The sequence below is a fragment of the Pezoporus wallicus genome, unplaced genomic scaffold, assembly GCF_028554395.1.
Source record: "Pezoporus wallicus isolate ANWC-B61680 ecotype Strahan unplaced genomic scaffold, APGP_CSIRO_Pwel_v1 contig_7910, whole genome shotgun sequence".
NCBI classification, from domain to species: domain Eukaryota; kingdom Metazoa; phylum Chordata; class Aves; order Psittaciformes; family Psittacidae; genus Pezoporus; species Pezoporus wallicus.
In genome coordinates this window covers 714,859-733,077 of record NW_026641702.1, presented here as the reverse complement: position 1 = coordinate 733,077, position 18,219 = coordinate 714,859, and the positions used below count along the sequence as shown (strand labels likewise).

At 38.1% G+C, this 18,219-nt stretch overlaps 1 protein-coding gene across 5 annotated transcripts in view; it reads right to left on the bottom strand.

The window, feature by feature from the left end:
* Positions 1-18,219, bottom strand: part of PPP1R13B (protein phosphatase 1 regulatory subunit 13B) — an 87,092-nt gene that overhangs the window by 32,216 nt on the left and 36,657 nt on the right. For all 5 annotated transcript variants that reach the window (XM_057425008.1, XM_057425007.1, XM_057425009.1 and 2 more), the window contains 3 exons: positions 13,244-13,391; positions 6,416-6,535; positions 5,228-5,295 (listed from right to left, as the gene is read on the bottom strand). In XM_057425008.1, coding sequence (XP_057280991.1) covers positions 5,228-5,295; positions 6,416-6,535; positions 13,244-13,391 — 336 coding nt within the window. The remainder of the gene's footprint in view (positions 1-5,227; positions 5,296-6,415; positions 6,536-13,243; positions 13,392-18,219) is intronic.

Here is an 18,219-nt window from a genome sequence, read left to right as displayed (position 1 = left end):
GAAAACATACAGGACTATGACTTTCTAGTGTGAGACGATGGTGAACTTTTCTTCTACACAAGTTTCTTTTACATTAAAGCTAGCACAAATTTCATAGTGAGCAATAAAAAAAAAAAAAAAAAAAATCAGGCTCCATTTTGTATTTCTTGTCAACAGCTTCAGTCAATACCCATCAGGGAAAAAGCTTATTGATATCAGTCTTTTTAAATTGGAGAAGCAATTTTAATACTAGAAACAGCAAAAATAAAGAGAAAATGGTACAGGAGACCACAAGCTGCCATTTTATGCTCCCCAAGCAAATTATCAAATAGAAAACCAATTTGAACCAACTACAGAAAACGAGTATTATCATCATATATGTGAACTGCTCTGAGCAAGGGTTACTGAACCCCTTCAGGGTAACTTCCAGAGGCTTGTTTTCATCACACTAGTCTACTTCTACTCAAATCCACTTTACTTTCATCATGTTCCTTTATCTCATCCTTTTTTTCTCCTGAGCTGCATCTGCTTTCTTGTTTCCTTATCTTCAAAAAAACTTATCTCATTACCTTTTCATCTGGACAACCATCATCAGCCAGCCAGTCCTCTTTCTGGTACTTCCTTTAAGTACTTACCCACTTCTCCTATTGATGACTGGTGACTGCAGCACGACTGGTGGCTCCCCAGTCCCTCTCCTGTCTACCACTGACCCCCAGTGGTTACAACTGTATTTCATCTGTCTCACTGTTTTCAGGCAGCTGCTGCTTCTGCAGGATGACGCTTGGATCACAACCTAAAATACTGGGAAGCACACAAGACTCCAACGTTGTATGACCACTGTTTCATGGCCACTGATCACAGAATCAAGAATAGGTAGGTAGAAAAGAGCCTCTGGAAGTTACCCTGAAGGGGTTCAGTAACCCCTGCTCAGAGCAGTTCACGCTGATCAGAAATTGATTTGGCTAGCTCCTGACGACTGGAAAAAGGGAAATATAACCCCCATTTTCAAGAAGGGGAAAATGGATGACCTGGGGAATTACAGACCAGTCAGTCTCACCTCTGTGCCTGGCAAAATCTTGGAGCACATTCTCCTGGAAGGCATGCTAAGGCACATGAAAATCAACAAGGTGCTTGGTGACAGCCATCATGGCTTCACTAAGGGGAAATCCTGCCTGACCAATTTGGTGGCCTTCTATGTTGGGGCTACAGAACTGATGGACAGGGGTAGAGCAGTTGATGTCATCTACCTGGACTTGTGCAAAGCATTCGACACTGTCTCACACGACATCCTTGTCTCTAAATTAGGGAGACATCAATGTGATGGATGGACCACTCGGTGGATAAAGAACTGGCTGGATGGCCACACACAAAGAGTTGTGGTCAATGGCTCAATGTCCGTCCGGCTGGAGACCAGTAACGAGTGGTGTCCCTCAGGGATCGGTGTTGGGACCAGTCTTGTTCAACATCTTCGTCACTGACATGGACAGTGGGATTGAGTGCGCCCTCAGCAAGTCTGCTGATGACACCAAGCTGTGTGGTTCAGTTGGTACGCTGGGGGGAAGGAATGCCATCCAGAGGGACCTCGACACACTTGTGAGGTGGGCTGATGCCAACCTCATGAAGTTTAACCATGCCAAGTGCAAGGTCCTACACCCGGGTCGGAGCAATCCCAGGCATAGCTACAGGTTGGGCAGAGAAGAGATTCAGAGCAGCCCTGAGGAGAAGGACTTGGGGGTGTTGGTTGATGAGAAAATGACCATGAGCCAGCAGTGTGCGCTCACAGCCCAGAAAGCCAACTGTATCCTGGGTTGCATCAAAAGGAAAGTGACCAGCAGGTCGAAGGAGGTGATCCTGCCCCTCTACTCTGCCCTTGTGAGACCTCACCTGGAGTATTGTGTGCAGTTCTGGGGTCCTCAACGTAAAAAGGACATGGAACTGTTGGAACAAGTCCAGAAGAGGGCCACAAGGATGACCAGGGGACTGGAGCACCTCCTGTATAAAGACAGGCTGAGAAAGTTGGGGCTGTTCAGCCTGGAGAAGAGAAGGCTGCGTGGAGACCTCATAGCAGCCTTCCAGTATCTGAAGGGGGCCTAATAGGGATGCTGGGGATTGACTCTCCATTAGAGACTGTAGTGATAGGACAAGGGGTAAAGGGTTAAAACTTAAACAGGGGAAGTTTAGACTGGATATAAGGAAGAAGTTCTTTACTGTGAGGGTGGTGAGGCACTGGAATGGGTTGCCGAGGGAAGTTGTGAATGTTCCATCCCTGGCAGTATTCAAGCCCAGGTTGGACAGAGCCTTGGGTGAGATGGTTTAGTGTGAGATGTCCCTGCCCTTGGTAGGGGGGTTGGAACTAGATGATCTTAAGGTCCTTTCCAACCCTAACTATTCTATGATTCCAAGATAGAGGTTCCACAGCAACCAGACAGTCTATTCCAACATCCATTACTCTTGTCAAGAAAACATTTTCCCCAATATTTAATTTGAATTTCCGTTTTTACAGCTTGTGTTCAAATCCAACTGGCTCAGTTACACATGCAAAAGAAAGGAAGAAGATTCTCTTCTTGAAGAGAATACCTCTTCAGACACTGTCCAATCTCCCTGTCAAAAGGAGACGTCCAGTTATGTAAGTCTTACCTCCACATATCTGTATCTTTGTGCAGTGGCAGAAAGAGATCAGGCATAATTCCACTTCTAGGAAGGAAAGTTGTAAACAAAAGCAAACCCCAAAAGTTCACCTCACAAATAAGAGAACTTGTTAATTTACAAAATCTCACATAGTTTTTCCTTTAGACTGTTATGCAGAATGCAAAGCTCTTAGATGAGCACTTACAGGTAAGTATTCTTTCTACAACAATGTACGTTTCACTGTTTATAAAGAGACCTAGCCTATTCCCTCTATATCTTTGTTTTGAATTTAATCTCTTAAAATTTAAGCATTTATATAATGTGATTTTTAGCTAACCATTATTAATTGCTGATCAAGCACACGTTATTTTAAAGGACGCACACAAAAAAAATCATACTGCATAAGACAAAATTACAATTAATAGGTTTATCCAAATTCCAGACAGACTGCACATCATTTTTTTCAATATTGATTCAAACTTTAAAGCAAACATTCATCTTAAAGTTTCTTATGCATGTCACACTTTCAGCTCTATCTAGTTGTTCAGTAAAAAGAAATTATTTCATCATTAAAACAGTACACATAATAAAAATATACCTGAATGCAGAATATTTGATAAAATTTGAGCTGTCTTCAATGTTCCATTGGTTTGTATTGATTTGAGTGCTAGCCTAACATTGAGAATGCCAGTAACAGTGAATAAGCCTAATGCATTACGTAAATGTAAGCTGATTAAGTCCTTGATCCTGAAGCCACCTCTTTTTTCCCCTCCCCCTCTGATTTAAAACTTGGCACAATTGAAAAATCTGAGTTTTATACACTTTCAAGGCCTACTTTGTACCATTTTTGGCATAAAACTCACCACAAGTTACATTAATATAAACCCTTCAGGCTTTTGCTTGTGTTTTAATAGTTTCCTAAACTTGGTGAAAGTCCATTTTGAAGTGACCAGTTCCCTAATAAAACTTTAACTTTGTGGCAAAACTTCATTTTTTTTTTTTTTTAAATAGATACTGAATGGTATCAGTTTTATTAAAGGTCTGAGCTTTACCCATAAAAATTAACAGCAATTTGAACTAAATAAAAAGCCATGCTATCATACACTTTAGTGCTGCTAAGAAGTGAGATTGTAAGTATAATGCACAGGCTAGATCTGATTTCCAAAGATGTTATGTCTCAAATGAAGGAATGGAGAAATAGCCAGCGGAGGTCATGAAAGAGTTACGTTCCTCTAGCACATTATAGCACTATGATCTCACTACATTGTCAGTATGACAATGGATGCAGGATAAAGGGATCCACTCAGCAGAGGATAGCAGCTAGGGTTCTCTACAGAAAAGGAACACAGGATGCAATACATGATTAACTGCTTTGAATAGGGAAAAAAATTCCTTCCACTAGACCCACACGCCATAGACAAAACAAGCTGCTAAGAGCTGCAAACTAAACAATTTTGTTTTTGCACTGTTTTTACGTGTGACTGTTAGATACCAGTTATCAGCAACATACAAGCATAGAACTGTTTAACCTGCACAATTATTAACATTTTAGCTTTTTTTTCTTTAAGACATCTCAGCTTGAAAACCTGATTTTTTTGCTTTTAAACTTTTTTAGGCATTATTTTACCCTAAGAAAGAGCCCTAGATGTACTTGGAAATTGACAGTGCTTCATAGAGGCAATATAACAATGAATTAGTGATCCTCAAATCTTTATATTGAGATTTAAAAGGTTTAAAAATAGTCAACTACAGGTACAGTGCCTCAGCAAAGGCAGGAGAATGGCCTTGAGCAAATGAGAGCAGAATAAGCTCTGTAGAGTCTTCATTATTATTGAGAATGAGAAGAGACAAGTAAAGTGAGTTTCATCTCAGCAGTAGAGGTTTTTAAGCCATGGTAATTCCAAAAGAGAAGTACTACATTTTACTTGTAAAAGAGAGGATGTTCTAACCAGGATTCACTAAATGCCACTGAACAGGTTGCCTATAATATGTAATACCTATTTTAAACTAGAAATCTAGACATATTTTAGTAAAAAAACCCAAAACAAAACCAAACAAAACCACCAAAACCCAAAACTAACTAACAAAAACCAGGCACAGAAATTAACCAAGGGCATTAAAAAAAAAATAGTATGAAGAGGTGATTCTGAGGGGTATGCAACCTCTTCTACCAGCATCTGAAAACACTGCAATCCACAGATACATTCTTATGTATTAACACAGCTGCGTCATAAATCAGTACCGGTGAGATAAATCAAACAAGAAAAGATATCTGGATAGGAAATATTAGTATGAAAGAATAATGCAGTTGTTTTGGGTTTGTTTTTTTCTTCTTCACTCAGGATGAATAAGCCAGAGGAAGACAGATTAGAAAATGCAGTAATTAGTAAAACTCTGGGGGCTTCTCACATCACACAAGTAACTTCTTTTCTAGACAGAAAATTCAGAATAGTCATGAAAGCCATACTCTCCCATTCACCTTATAACAAAACCAAATCAGAACAGAACAAGATCTCTATATTTTCCACCAGTTTTCACCACAATATATCTTAACAGTAATTTTAAACACATCAAATATTTAAGTGGAATTGAGCCAAAACCTGTATGAATTATTACATACCCCATTCTCTGTACGCTTCTCCATAGGTATATTTATGCCATTTCTTTGATTTGGGGCTTGACGTCCACCTAAAAGTAAAGCATCGCTCTTAGTGCAAAGTTCAGTTCTCAACACAAATTGTTTTAACTCCTGAAATCTGTTCTTTTTAAGAGCTTTCATATAAAACTTTTACCTGTGAATTTTTATTCTGCTAGTACCAACTCTTTTTTATTAAGCTGTTCTTTGTAAGCAGTGGAATCAGCAGAAATAAAGCATTTAATTCACAGACTTCCTCTGTAAAATGTACAGACATGCAGCTCTGCTTTTCTGACTTCTGTTTAGGCAACGATGTCATGAAAGGGAACGTACCAGAAACCTCGGCTCAAAGCAGTTAAGGACTCAGCCAAAATTTGAAATTCAATTGTTAGAAGTAGTCAGATTAGTTGAATGAGTAACAATTATCTGAGCATGCAAATACACATCTCGTTTCAAGATACCTTTCCTAACCTCCAGACAGTCTGACAGCCATTAGTATATAATGCACTGCCTCAAGTCTTCCTATAAATTAAGTCTATACTAGCTAGATCAGAAAACTGAAATCCTTCTATTTAAGTCTTTTAAGAAAGCCCCACTTCATCCAGCACTTTTTTTATATAACACTTTTCCTGCAGAACCAAGCAGACAAGCGATTTTTCAAGGTGTGAATTACTGCCACTACAAAAATATATCTACATGAAGTTCTGAGAAAGCAAAGCCACTGAGACTTCTGCCAATGATGTCTGTAAAATAGATTTTAATTTCTAAGGAAGTCAAAGTACTTTACCGATTCTTTTCTGTGGGCAACTGAAAGAGAGCAGTCAAAAAGAACAATCCCACCTTCTCAAGATATAGGGACTTAATCTCAACAAGAAAAAAGTATGCATTAAGCCTCTAATACCCATCAACATTTCCGGATCAGAATTAAGCAGAACAGAAACCAATTTTACTACAAAAACATTGCTCAACAGAGTAGAAGAAATTATTCTAGAGAAGGGAATTTAAGAATGGCAATATATGTGCCACTGAGAAAGGTACAAAATGGTTTTGGTATAGGGAAGTTGTATTACACATACATCTACTGAAGTTCACTGAATGAACTGATATTCAAACTCACTTGAGAAAATTTTTAAATATGATTAAGTTACAACATTACAGGATAAATGTACTTACTCTGTTCATTACTTTCAGCTGGTGACTCCTCATGACGAAGAAAAAATTTCACCTCTTCTCTGCGGGGACCCCATTTCTGTAGGTGGTCATACATCATGTGATCGAAGGGTATGGGGCGTTCTAAAAGTAAAAGATCAAAAGACTTTTCATAAAAAATTTTCAATTAAGCAAAGTTTAATACAACTCTCATGAAGAATCAGAATGTCTTTCTTGGTAGCAATTGAACCTATCCGATACATTTTGTATTATGAAAAGAAAAAAGCACCAACACGCAACAGCTGCATTGTATTAAAAGCTAGACAGTTACTATCAACATGGCTCACTGCTTAACAGCAGTACATAACCAGTTTTCAAAACCATATAAGGAATCACAGTGTTTAGAAACCCTAATTTAGGAATTGTTCATCACAACCTTTTTCACAATGCTGATCTTTGCACCTTTGCTCTCCATCACCACCAGAGGGATATTTTGTTCTATTATTAAAATGATTAATTCAATTTGAACCTCCAGGTTTCCACTCAGACTAAAAGCCTTACCATTATACTGACATTCCACCTCCTAAGAACTTGAGCAGGTGCTCCCAGCCCAATACACTATGCCAGACATTAACTTCCAGTATATGTGGAATTACTGGCAAATCTTTGAACAAATAAAGGCCAAGTTCTATGCAGCAGTAAGTCTTTCTGTTTTCCTCCAAAGAAATGTAAAACATTCTCATAGTGTAGTTATTTCTTCCAAATTGGTCAAATACACTATTACTAGGAGGCTGCATGCTATATAGTTAGTATTTCAAAATGAAAAAAAAAACAACAACCAACCAAACAACCCCCCACCAAAAAAGAAAAACAAACACCAACCCACCAAAAACAAAAATCAAAAATCAAAAGCAAAGTTTCCCATGTTTCCATAATTATACTTGCATTTATTTTAAAAGTTTTAGGGTAAGAAAATCTCCCCTTTAAGATTTAATACCAAGCACAGAGTTAGAAGATCAGAATAAAATTATACTAGAAGACATCTAGCTTTCCTACATGCAGCACCACGTCAAACCAATATGAGATTAGGCTTGTCTGGAAACCAAAAGGTCAAATTTGTGTTCTTCATTGTTAAAAGAAAAATGTTCTCTGCCCCCAAAAGCCAAACCACAGTATCTCCTACCAGGCACAGCACCACTGACAATTTGTTCTCCATTTCATACTCAACCAGTTTGAAATAAGAAGACAAAATGATTGAAAGATATAACAGGTATCTTGGCGAAAGCTTGGGAAAACCACATCGCAAATATACCTTTTTATAATGAAAGTTACCTAAATTTATGTGTATTATGAACTACATAATGTATATACGCCTTGATACACTTGGGATACTCGTCGTATTTAAGAAACAATACATTTTCATGGCTTGATTCACAAGTGTCTTGTCAGAATCTGTGACTTCAAATAGGTATAATGATTTGCACAAATACACCACACTCAATCTAGTTGTTTTCAGTGGGGAAGGGTCATTTAAACCACATGCTAGTTATATTCATCAGCTGACTGGTTACTCATCTTCCTAACACAGCATGCTCCCCGCCCCAAGCCCCCACAACACCTGGATTTAAAAAGATGGAAGTTTATCTTTGCATTTTGCTGTTCCTCGTTCAAGTAGACTCCAAGAGCCACTGTCAATAGTGTTTACGCACACATGAACAAGGTCAGGGCCCTACTACAACTCAGTTCTTGAAAAGGAATTTTAAAAACATGATTTTCAGGTTTTTCAACTCCTAAAGTAAAGTAAGATTTCAAGCACTTTGAAGTATATCCACTACGACTTCAGCATAAGTCTTCTAAAGATCAGAGCGTAAAAGTTTTAAAATGGTTTAGTTCAGGGACCCAGAAGATAATCTTTAGGAATCTTTCCCAAACAGAAAAATTTCGAACTAACCCTGGCAAAAACTAAAGCTTAATAAAAAGGTACCGAGAAACTGGATGTCTGAACAGGGCTGGGCTAAGTCTGGAATGGTGAGGAGTGGCTGCAGCATTGCTCCCGGTTAGGCTGGAGTGCCATTAAAAGGCTCTGATCCCAGGAGCAATTCAAAATAAAAGGTTTCATTTACATAATGTACCTTGAAGAATCAAGGCTAATATTTTTCAGATATAACCATGGAGAGAAATGGGAAAGACAGGTTCAACTACTTTTGTGATTTTTCTACCAAAAAAAAAAACCAAAAAGCAACAAACAACAACTTTGGGATATGTTGCCCTAAATTAGAAAATAGGTTAAAATAATATCAACATCATCATCACTTAAGAAAAATGAAGCAGCACTAATTATCCTGCACAACTTAGCTACATGAAACACATTCAGAAAAGAAAGAGAAAGAAGATATGGACATTAACACTCGACACAAGACGTGATGACAATTGAAGTCCCCATCCCTTCCTTCAGTTAAAATCCTCTAAGTCTAGAAAAACTGCAGAAAAAGCACGCTCTTATATTTGCTGTAAATTAGGACAGCACAGAGATATTTTCTGGAAATACCTGTTCTTTAAGGATGAAAATCAAAACCTAAACAACCAACCTGTAGTTAAACTTTATAACAGTTGTTACAGCTTCAGAGACACTTCTCAGTAATTGTTTCACAATACTATTTCAAACTTCCATTTTATTAAGTTTAAATATAGGAGAATGAAGAAAAGGTGAAACAGGAGAACGGGTGTAGAGTAGTAATAAACAGGCTGAATCCCTGTACATGAACACCACATTAAAAACAATTATCTAGAGAATGTTTTCATTAATAACTAAATGGAAGACCATCATATGCATATATCCATCATTATTTGCAAAAACTGCTTCAGATTTTAAGCTGGATGAAAATTCTGGAAGACTTTTGAGATCTGAGCTAGACTCTTTTCCTTTCAAGTACAAAGTTTTGCGGATGGGCTAGTTTTAACTATTCTGAAATGTCTGAAGCACCCTGAAAGACCAGAACACAAATCAATGTTTTAGAAGAGAATTGCAAAAAACCTCTCTGTTAGAACTCTATGTCCACTATTTAAAACAAAGTTTCACTACTTCAGAAGCCCATCTAATCCTGATTATAAGTATCCTGCTGTTTGTAACAAACACATTTATGCCTGCTGTACATGAAAACACAATACTGAGTAATGGATTGTCTCTGTAGTAGGGGAGTTCACTGCAAGATCAGAAATTAGTCTTTTCCCCCCTCAGGTTTGCAGAAGTACACTTGCAGTAAGTAACTCTCTCTTTCAGAGCCACTTGTCTCTATGTTCCTCACTAAATTGAGGAAGATCAAATAATACCAATTGCTGAAGGGCATTCCAGATGTCAATTAAGTGAATAATTAAGTACTTGGTGGATTTAAAAGGTTGAAATCCATCCTCTCTTAAACACAAGCTCCTAGCATCACAGCTGTCTTTCCTCCTTACCAACTGCTATTTGCAATAGTTGGGGAATGAGGAAGAACATTCTGGTGTTTATTTTCCTGTAACAGCATGAGAAATGCATGCAAACAGAGAAAGCTTCACGCTGACAAAGCACAATGTACTAAAACATCAGACACAGAGACTTTTTCAACTATTACTCACCTCAAGAAACTAGAAAGAAGGGGGAACACAGAATGAAGTACAAAAATGAAACCCAAATAAACCAAATGTTTAAGTCATACAGCTCTAAGAAGAATCAGTTTCTTAACCCTAACACAAACAACACCTAAACTATTTTACAAGGCTTGGGAAGCTCCTCAACCATTTCTTTGTCACACAAAAAAGCAGAGAGAAAAGCTAACATAACAAACAAATACGTTTTCCAGCAGCTAAGCTATTGTAATCCTCCTCTGAATGCTTGAAATCTTATGTAAATTTTGAAGTAAAACTTTCATGGATTTTAATAACATTTTTCTGGAAGACAAATTGTCTCTGCCACCCTCTAAAAATAATATTAAGTATTTCTCATTCAGAAGAGAAAGTTTGTTAGAAGAAAAAGTAGTTTGTTAGATGGGTAGAGTTTAGGAAATGGACAAGCTTCTGGGCACACAAACTGGGTTTTGTACCTGATAATAAAACTACAATATACAAGCCCTATTGCTTTGAATTTGAGTAGACATGTATTATTCAGTGGGGCTACCTAGAAGAGGCTGTGGCAACCTACAGAATGGAGGAATTAAGCACATTCACAAGAGGACGGATATGACAGCACTCTGTCAGTGAGAGCTACGATTACTCATCTGTGCAACATAGAGAGACTACCAACAAAAAAGACCACTTGTATGACAAAAGCTAATGTGTTTATTCAACCCATGATTTTCTGTATTAACTTCTAGTTTTAATTTTACTTTCAAAAATGTCCACTGAAAAACATCTGTAGCCCTCTCTTGAGGATAAGGGTTGAGGGGTCAGAGACACCGTATTAGAAGAAAAAAAAAACACACTTTCACTGGCACAATATGCCAGAATTTCATTGCAAATTGCTTTACACTTCCCACTCAGAAACATAGTTTAAGTTTTTTCTTGTTGTATCTGTTGCATTTAACTGTTTAGACATGTTTTCTGCATCAGATTTCTGCTCCAGGCAAAACTACTTTTAAAAACTTCAGGGGAAAGAGTTCAATTCAGCTCTCAGCAGCAGCTGAGGGAAAAATCAGCATATTTTAAAAATCATTAAAAAAAAAAAAATCAGGTTGCTTCACTGAGAAATTTATATACCCCACATTTTGAGGCAATAAGATGAGGCCACCAAAACCCGGGGTGTGTGTGTGTGGGGGGGGGTGTGTGCGTTAACAGTATCCTACATTTAAGAGCTACAAACAAAATGCTTGTGTGCTTGTGCTGGAATTCCTGTCAGAAAGATTTAAAATCAATGTGCAGAACTCCTTTTTGCTGGCAGTACAGGCATGTCAGAGATCCAGAAACATATGTAAGTGTTTAATTTTTTTCTGTCCTTCTCTCTAGTCTTTTCTGTTCCACGCTTTCAGCTGAATAGATTTATGTAGTTATGACCTTTGGTGTTTAGCAAGTGAAGTTAGATTTGTGAAAGCACCTACATGCAAGTTTTTAAAGCAACTTGGAGCCACAAAGCCATTTTGGAAAGACTGACAAACCCATTCAATACGTAGAAGATTCGGGCAGGACTCTGCTCCTGAATGGAGGCATTTGTATATAGATGTCTACTTCAGAAAACTGGGTGAGGTCCAATGCTCAAAATGGAATAGATAACAACTAGCTGAAATCAGTGACCTCCATGTTCTACAGTAATATCTAGATCTCCACTGACTATAGCGGGACCAAAGATGCATAATTCACAGGGTAGGTACCCAAAATTTAGTCTTAGTCTCTCCATCACAACTTCCTGAAGAAGTTTTATTTTGCACTTCCTAGAAACTTTTAGCTTTATGTATCTAACACTTTGAGACATAGTACATCCACAAATACACTTTCTCCATCGTAGAAGTTATTACAGAAATCATGTGCTTGCATCTGCCAGAGCTGCATGGTCTAAGTGTCCGACAAAGATGCTTTGGATCACTTTTCTGGTTTTCAGCAATCCTCTGAAGCTAGTTGACAACATTTGCTGTATTTTTTAAGAAGTACATCCTCAAAGTATTGTAAAAGCAGAAGAACAAATCATACCATACATGTACACTTTCACAGAGAAGTGACTGGAAATATTAGGGATATTTGAATTCTCATCCAGTTAGGAAATGGCTTCTTGAGGAATCCTCTCCCTTTACAAAGTCTTAAAACAGTTTAGAAAAGAAAAACAGTTTACCCAGGAGGAAAATATTCTAGGTTGCTAATACTTCAAAGCTCCAAAGGCATATGAATAATGCCCATTTTGTCTGACAAAAAAAAACCCTGAGCAAAATAAAACACCTCTAAGTAAAATTTAAGAATTCAATATCAAGTTATGACCTCCCCATTCTTCATATAAAAAAAGGTAACAAACAGCTTAAGCAGGGGTGACCTTAGTAACTTAAGTGATAAGAACTTGCCTAAATGTTATACTCAGCCATCCACCGATTCTACTCTCATCCGTACACTGATATACTATAACCTGGAGGCTGTAATACATATGCAATCACAAGAATCCATCTAGGAACAGAATACATAATAGGACTGTTTTGATGCACTCCTGAAAAGAACTGCTCATCCCATTATTTTGTAACACGGGATATGGGCACTACTACTTGCCCCAAGGAAGGTTATCAAATACTTGGGACAAAATGTTCACAAAGAAACTGGAGATACTATGTCCAATTCTGGCACAATTCTGTCTGCAGAACATCTGCTGTTCATGACACAGAAGGAAAAAGATCTATACCCATTCATAAATTTCAGGTTGGGATCACATGCCTAAGTGAGGTAACAGGATCTGAAAGCATGCAGGTGGTAATCTGCATCCACTGACTGTAAGAGAAGATCACTGAGCTTCTGTATTGTCATTTAAATACCCTCCACCCAATATATGCTGCATGCCTATTTGAAATAAATGGCTTCTAGAAGTGAAAATACACACAAACACCCTCCCCCCCCTTTTTTTTTTCAAGGCGGGGATACTGTATACTTCATTTGCGTAATTTGAAAAACTGAAATACAGAACACCAATGTATCTTATGCATGCATTTCATCAAATATTCCATCTGAGAAGAAAAAAAAAAAGTCAAGATTTGCATTAATCTCTACAGATACTGAATTACCATGCTTTGCATCAAAGTTTGCTAGGAAAAAAAAGTATAATTTGAAATCACTAATACTGAAAAGTCAGTCTTACCTTTTTTATAATTGGTACATATATTTAAATCAATTTCCACTGAACAGTTTACTTACCATTTCCACGCCACACTTCAGCCAGATGGCAGCTTCCTTCTCCAGGCTCTTTGCAGAACTCTACTACATCACGACAGGTTGTTTCTGGTGTAATTGGAACTTCTGTCAAAATCTGTTCATTGTTACTCAGAAACACAGTTAAAATCATCTGAAAGAAAAAAAAAAGCCAAATATTAAAGAAAGAAAAAAAAAAAGCCAAGAATAAGATTATGGGTAAAATTTATAATCCCCCTGTAAATGCTAATGTATGCTTATGGTTGGTTGCCACAGTCCATCAAAGTAGTTTTCAGTTTCTTGTAACTTTGCCAAAGCTTTACTCCTTTGTGCTGAAATTTTTTGACAGTGCATTGAACTGACTTTTTGGTTGTGTTGGTTTTTTTTTGGGGGGGAGGGGGGGTTAAAGGCTTCAGTTGAAATGGTTTAGTTCTGTCTGAAAATACACCTGGGACAGAAGGAACAAGTTTTGGCTATGTCAGATGCTTGGAATGATAACATCTCAATGTTGCAAATGAATTCGTACTTCCGCAAAGTAACCTGAAGGTGCCAACCCTTTGCATGATGGATGTCATTTGCAATTGTCTGAAGATAAGAGTTACATTTGGTTGAATTGCAAACCTTTGGTTAAATGGTAAACCTCAGAGTTTTAAAGAAAAATAGGGAGAGGAAAAGAGTTACATTTCATCAAGTTGTATTTTTTCAATATACTTTGCTAGAACTAAAAACCTCTGAAAAGTCAGTTCTATCTGTACTTCTTTGGCCCTACCCCCAGAGCTTGCTCTGTTGATTGGATGTAGATGCAACCTCACCATAGTGGTACTAACTGTTACAACATCAAAAGACTGTTTTACCTCTAGTAACTGCTCCCAGCTGCTCCAGCGGGAAAGTACCCACAAAACAGAAAGTAACTTTTCTTCCCCTCCCCCCAACTCTGTACAACATTCACAATGACTTGACATCAAGGAAAACTGAAAGAAGGAAAAGTGGGGTGAAATCTATAAAGGAAAAAGCCTAGCACTATGGGTTGCTGTAAACTTCTGTTCCAGTTCCTTGCTGCACCTTAAATGCATGTCTTCACAAACATCTACCTAGAGATATTCCCATCCCTCTTCATGTTAGCAGATGTAACTTGCCATAAAGTGAAATACTCAAAAACTGTTTACGTTAACTTAACAGACCTCACCCCCCTGGTGCCTACATATTATGATATGATCATTAATAATATGTTCATTTGCTACATTCCCCTCACTAAGGTGCATCGCCTTATGCAGTATTCTACATTTATTTGTTCTGTAGGCCCTCATGTAATTTACTTCAAATGCTGGAAGTGTATAGTTAACAGCTGAGGGGCTCATTAAAAGGAAAAGATAAAAAACTTTCTACCAAGAAACAAAGTCCTAATACAATGGTGCTGCAGTGATTCATTTTTTCCTGTGTTGAGAACCAATAAACGTTGTATTCAAAGACAAGTATTCCTACATTACACCAAAGCCTCTGAAAGATAACGCACCCTAAGCACGTGCTTAAAATTAAACAGGTGCTTTTAATTCTCTGCACTTTAATTTCCCATCTGTAGTCAAAATACTTTCCTGTAAACAAGAGATACTGTAATGTTTAAGAAGACAAAGATACCACAATAATATACGTCCCTACAGAATGTGACAAAATTTTGTCGGCAAAGAAAGTTCTTTCAGATCTTTCCAGTAAATGAAACATGGCATCACATGTTGAGTCACAAAGATTAAACCTGATTATTTTAAAGCTCTTCATTAAATGTACACTCTCCACTTAAGCAGAGCTGTGCTTCAATTTGCATAGGCAATTCTTAAAAACATTCATAATACTTTTATTTGTGGGACACAAACATGCACCAAACTGGAGATTTGCATTACTAGATACTGGGCGAGAGCAGTCAATAGAATTCCAAATTCCAAGCACAAATTCCAAGAAAGCCCAGGCTTCAAGCTCTCAGTCTCCTCGTCAGTCCTCCAGGCTTTTTAGTCCATACTTCTATTCTCCCTCAGGCTGCCAAGTTTGTATCCTGAAGTTTTCAAGTAACTACAACACAAGAAGCAGTCATCCAGGGCTTTGTGTATACTAAAATTCACCTCCAAGTTTCTCCAACAGCAGCATTAAAGGAAGCTATAGAAAAATCTGTGGTATGAGATAGAAGGAACTCTAGGATGCAGCCACAGATAGCAACAAAAGTGCCTGTAACCACATACTATAAAGCAGCTCACAATGTTATTTTTCCCCCATAGAAGATTCAGATGTAATCTGAATATTCAGTGGCTGTGGAATCTTTTCCAGAATAAATATCTGATGCGGAATCTAGTAGTGCAATTTGACCTTAGATTTAAGAAGTCATATATGAACATAAAACAATAAGCTTTAGAAGAGGTCATCTGCTGCAGCCTCTTGGCCTCAGGCAGGATCAACTATACCTATCTCATTCTTCAGAGATGCTTGTTTAACCTGTTCTGAAAAGCCTTTCATGATGGAAATTCCACCATTTCCCTGAACCATCCACTCCAGAAATCCAGGATTCCTGTTGCAATGAGAATTTTCTTGAAGTCTATCCAGAGCTTTCCTTGCCACTATTTAAATCCACTAGTTCTCCCAGCCACAGGGAAGACAGAAAATCCTTCCCCCCACCTTTTTTCTTTTTCCTCTGCAGTTAAATTTAAGGAACATATAAAAAGTAAATTAAGTTAAATTGAACAACATCAATTTGTCAGTTATTAATGCCAGTGTTATAAGTAGTTTCCCTATAACATGTGATAGTAATTTTAAAATAAAACCCAAGTTTCCCCAACATTATGAGAATATCAAGAGACCCTGGCTTTACAGAAGTCATGATACAATGCATACTGCTTTTGTATCATTTGTCTGAAAGATTTGTTACCTTATCATGAAAGGATAAATACAATGGCTTACCATCATGTGATTTTACACAGGTTTGATTTTTTTTTTTTTTGCTGTAAAGGTAACACTGGCCCAGAGAACTTGTTTCATGTATTCCAGATTATCTACCTGCATCTGCAGACAGGCTGAAAATGAAAGAAAAACTTTGGAGATATGAATTATCCCATAGATTTCTGTAAATTCTCCATGAATTCAGACCTCAACCACTATATAAACTCAACAGTCCCCTTTGCAACACCAGGCCAAAATTTGCTGTATCTCCAACACACTGATTAATTGTCTCAGCTTAGAGAGACATGTCTCCTTCCCCTCTACTCTGCCCTGGTGAGACCCCATCTGGAATATTGTGTCCAGTTCTGGGCCCCTCAGTTCAAGAAGGACAGGGAGCTGCTGGAGAGAGTCCAGCGCAGGGCAACAAAGATGATTAAGGGAGTGGAGCATCTCCCTTATGAGGAAAGACTGAGGGAGCTGGGTCTCTATAGTTTGGAGAAGAGGAGACTGAGGGGTGACCTTATTAGTGTATATAAATACATAAAGGGGGAGTGTCACGAGGATGGAGCCAGGCTCTACTTAGTGCAAACAATGATAGGACAAGGGGTAATGGGTACAAACTGGAACACAAGAGGTTCCACTTAAACTTGAGAAGAAACTTCTTCTCAGTGAGGATGACAGAACACTGGAACAGGCTGCCCAGGGAGGTTGTGGAGTCTCCTTCCCTGGAGACATTCAAAACCCGCCTGGACACATTCCTGTGTAACATTATCTAGGTGTTCCTGCTCCGGCAGGGGGATTGGACTAGATGATCTTTCGAGGTCCCTTCCAATCTCTAGCATACTGTGATACTGTGAGTGCAGCAAAAGTACTGTCTTCTGCAAGGCTGAATGTCACTCACAGTATCATCTACTAGACAGCCCAGGGAAAGGTATCTCACTAATGAGGAAGCAAGGTGCTGTAGCCAGCTATTGGCATACTACTCCTCAAGCAAATTTGGTTAAGTAAGGATTTATTTTTACTAGGTTGTCTGAATAATACCAAAGGAACTGAAATACTGTGCGGCATGCCCTGAAACATACACAAGCAGACTCAAAATACTCAACATTATTAATATACTGCATTAATAATTAGATTTTCAAGTTAGTGTAGTAGCTGTCCCTATTTGTAGTGGGGATGAATAAGAATCAGAGGTATTTCATAGAGATAAAATACAAAGAAGCATTGATGGAGCCTGGTAATTTGCCACTGAAGAATAAGAGTGAAGCATACAGATGAAATACATAGCACATCCACTGAAGTAAATTAGCTTTATGAAACATTCTCAGCCAAAGATTAAGACACAGGAGAATTGGTAATTTAAAATAATAAATCAAAGGATTTAATTCCTAAATAGTATCAACTATAAAACCCATTGTGTCAAATGAGATCGTAACCATGCAGCATTTCTTTGATAATATCTCGATTCAATCATTCAACATTTTTAATAACTGGACACAATGTCACGCAACAGAATCAATCTGACATTCATCAGCAAGCCACCTCAGGTCTTCTATATCACTTATTTTTCTCACAGTGAACACCAAGCTCCAAATTTTAGTCTTCCCTCCTCCTCCTCAACCCACACATGGATGTTGTCTTACTCTCCTCTACTGCTCCTGCTACCAAACCAATGGCTTTACTCCAACTTTTATGAATTCTCATCTTTCTGTACTCTTCTTTTTAACCTCCTTGCAAACTCTTGTATATCCCTTCACAGTTCAGGTCTTTTCCATGCAAGGTAAGCTGTATCAGACATCACAACCTACCTTCAAAACTACTTTGTCATCTCACTCCTCAGCTTACAGATGAACTCTTCCTAGGAGAGCATCAGAATCAGCAGAGCTCAAATCTCTGTCCAAGAGATGCTTGGACTGAGAAGTCCAGTAGTTGTACATCTTAGAATGTTGCCTCCCCTTTCTCTATTCCTGCCCCAGTTCTCCTTTTTCAACCACACTTCCTGTGTTATTTAAAGAACACAATCATCCCTGCAGTTTCTCAAGGAGGTACAAAAGAGGGATAAA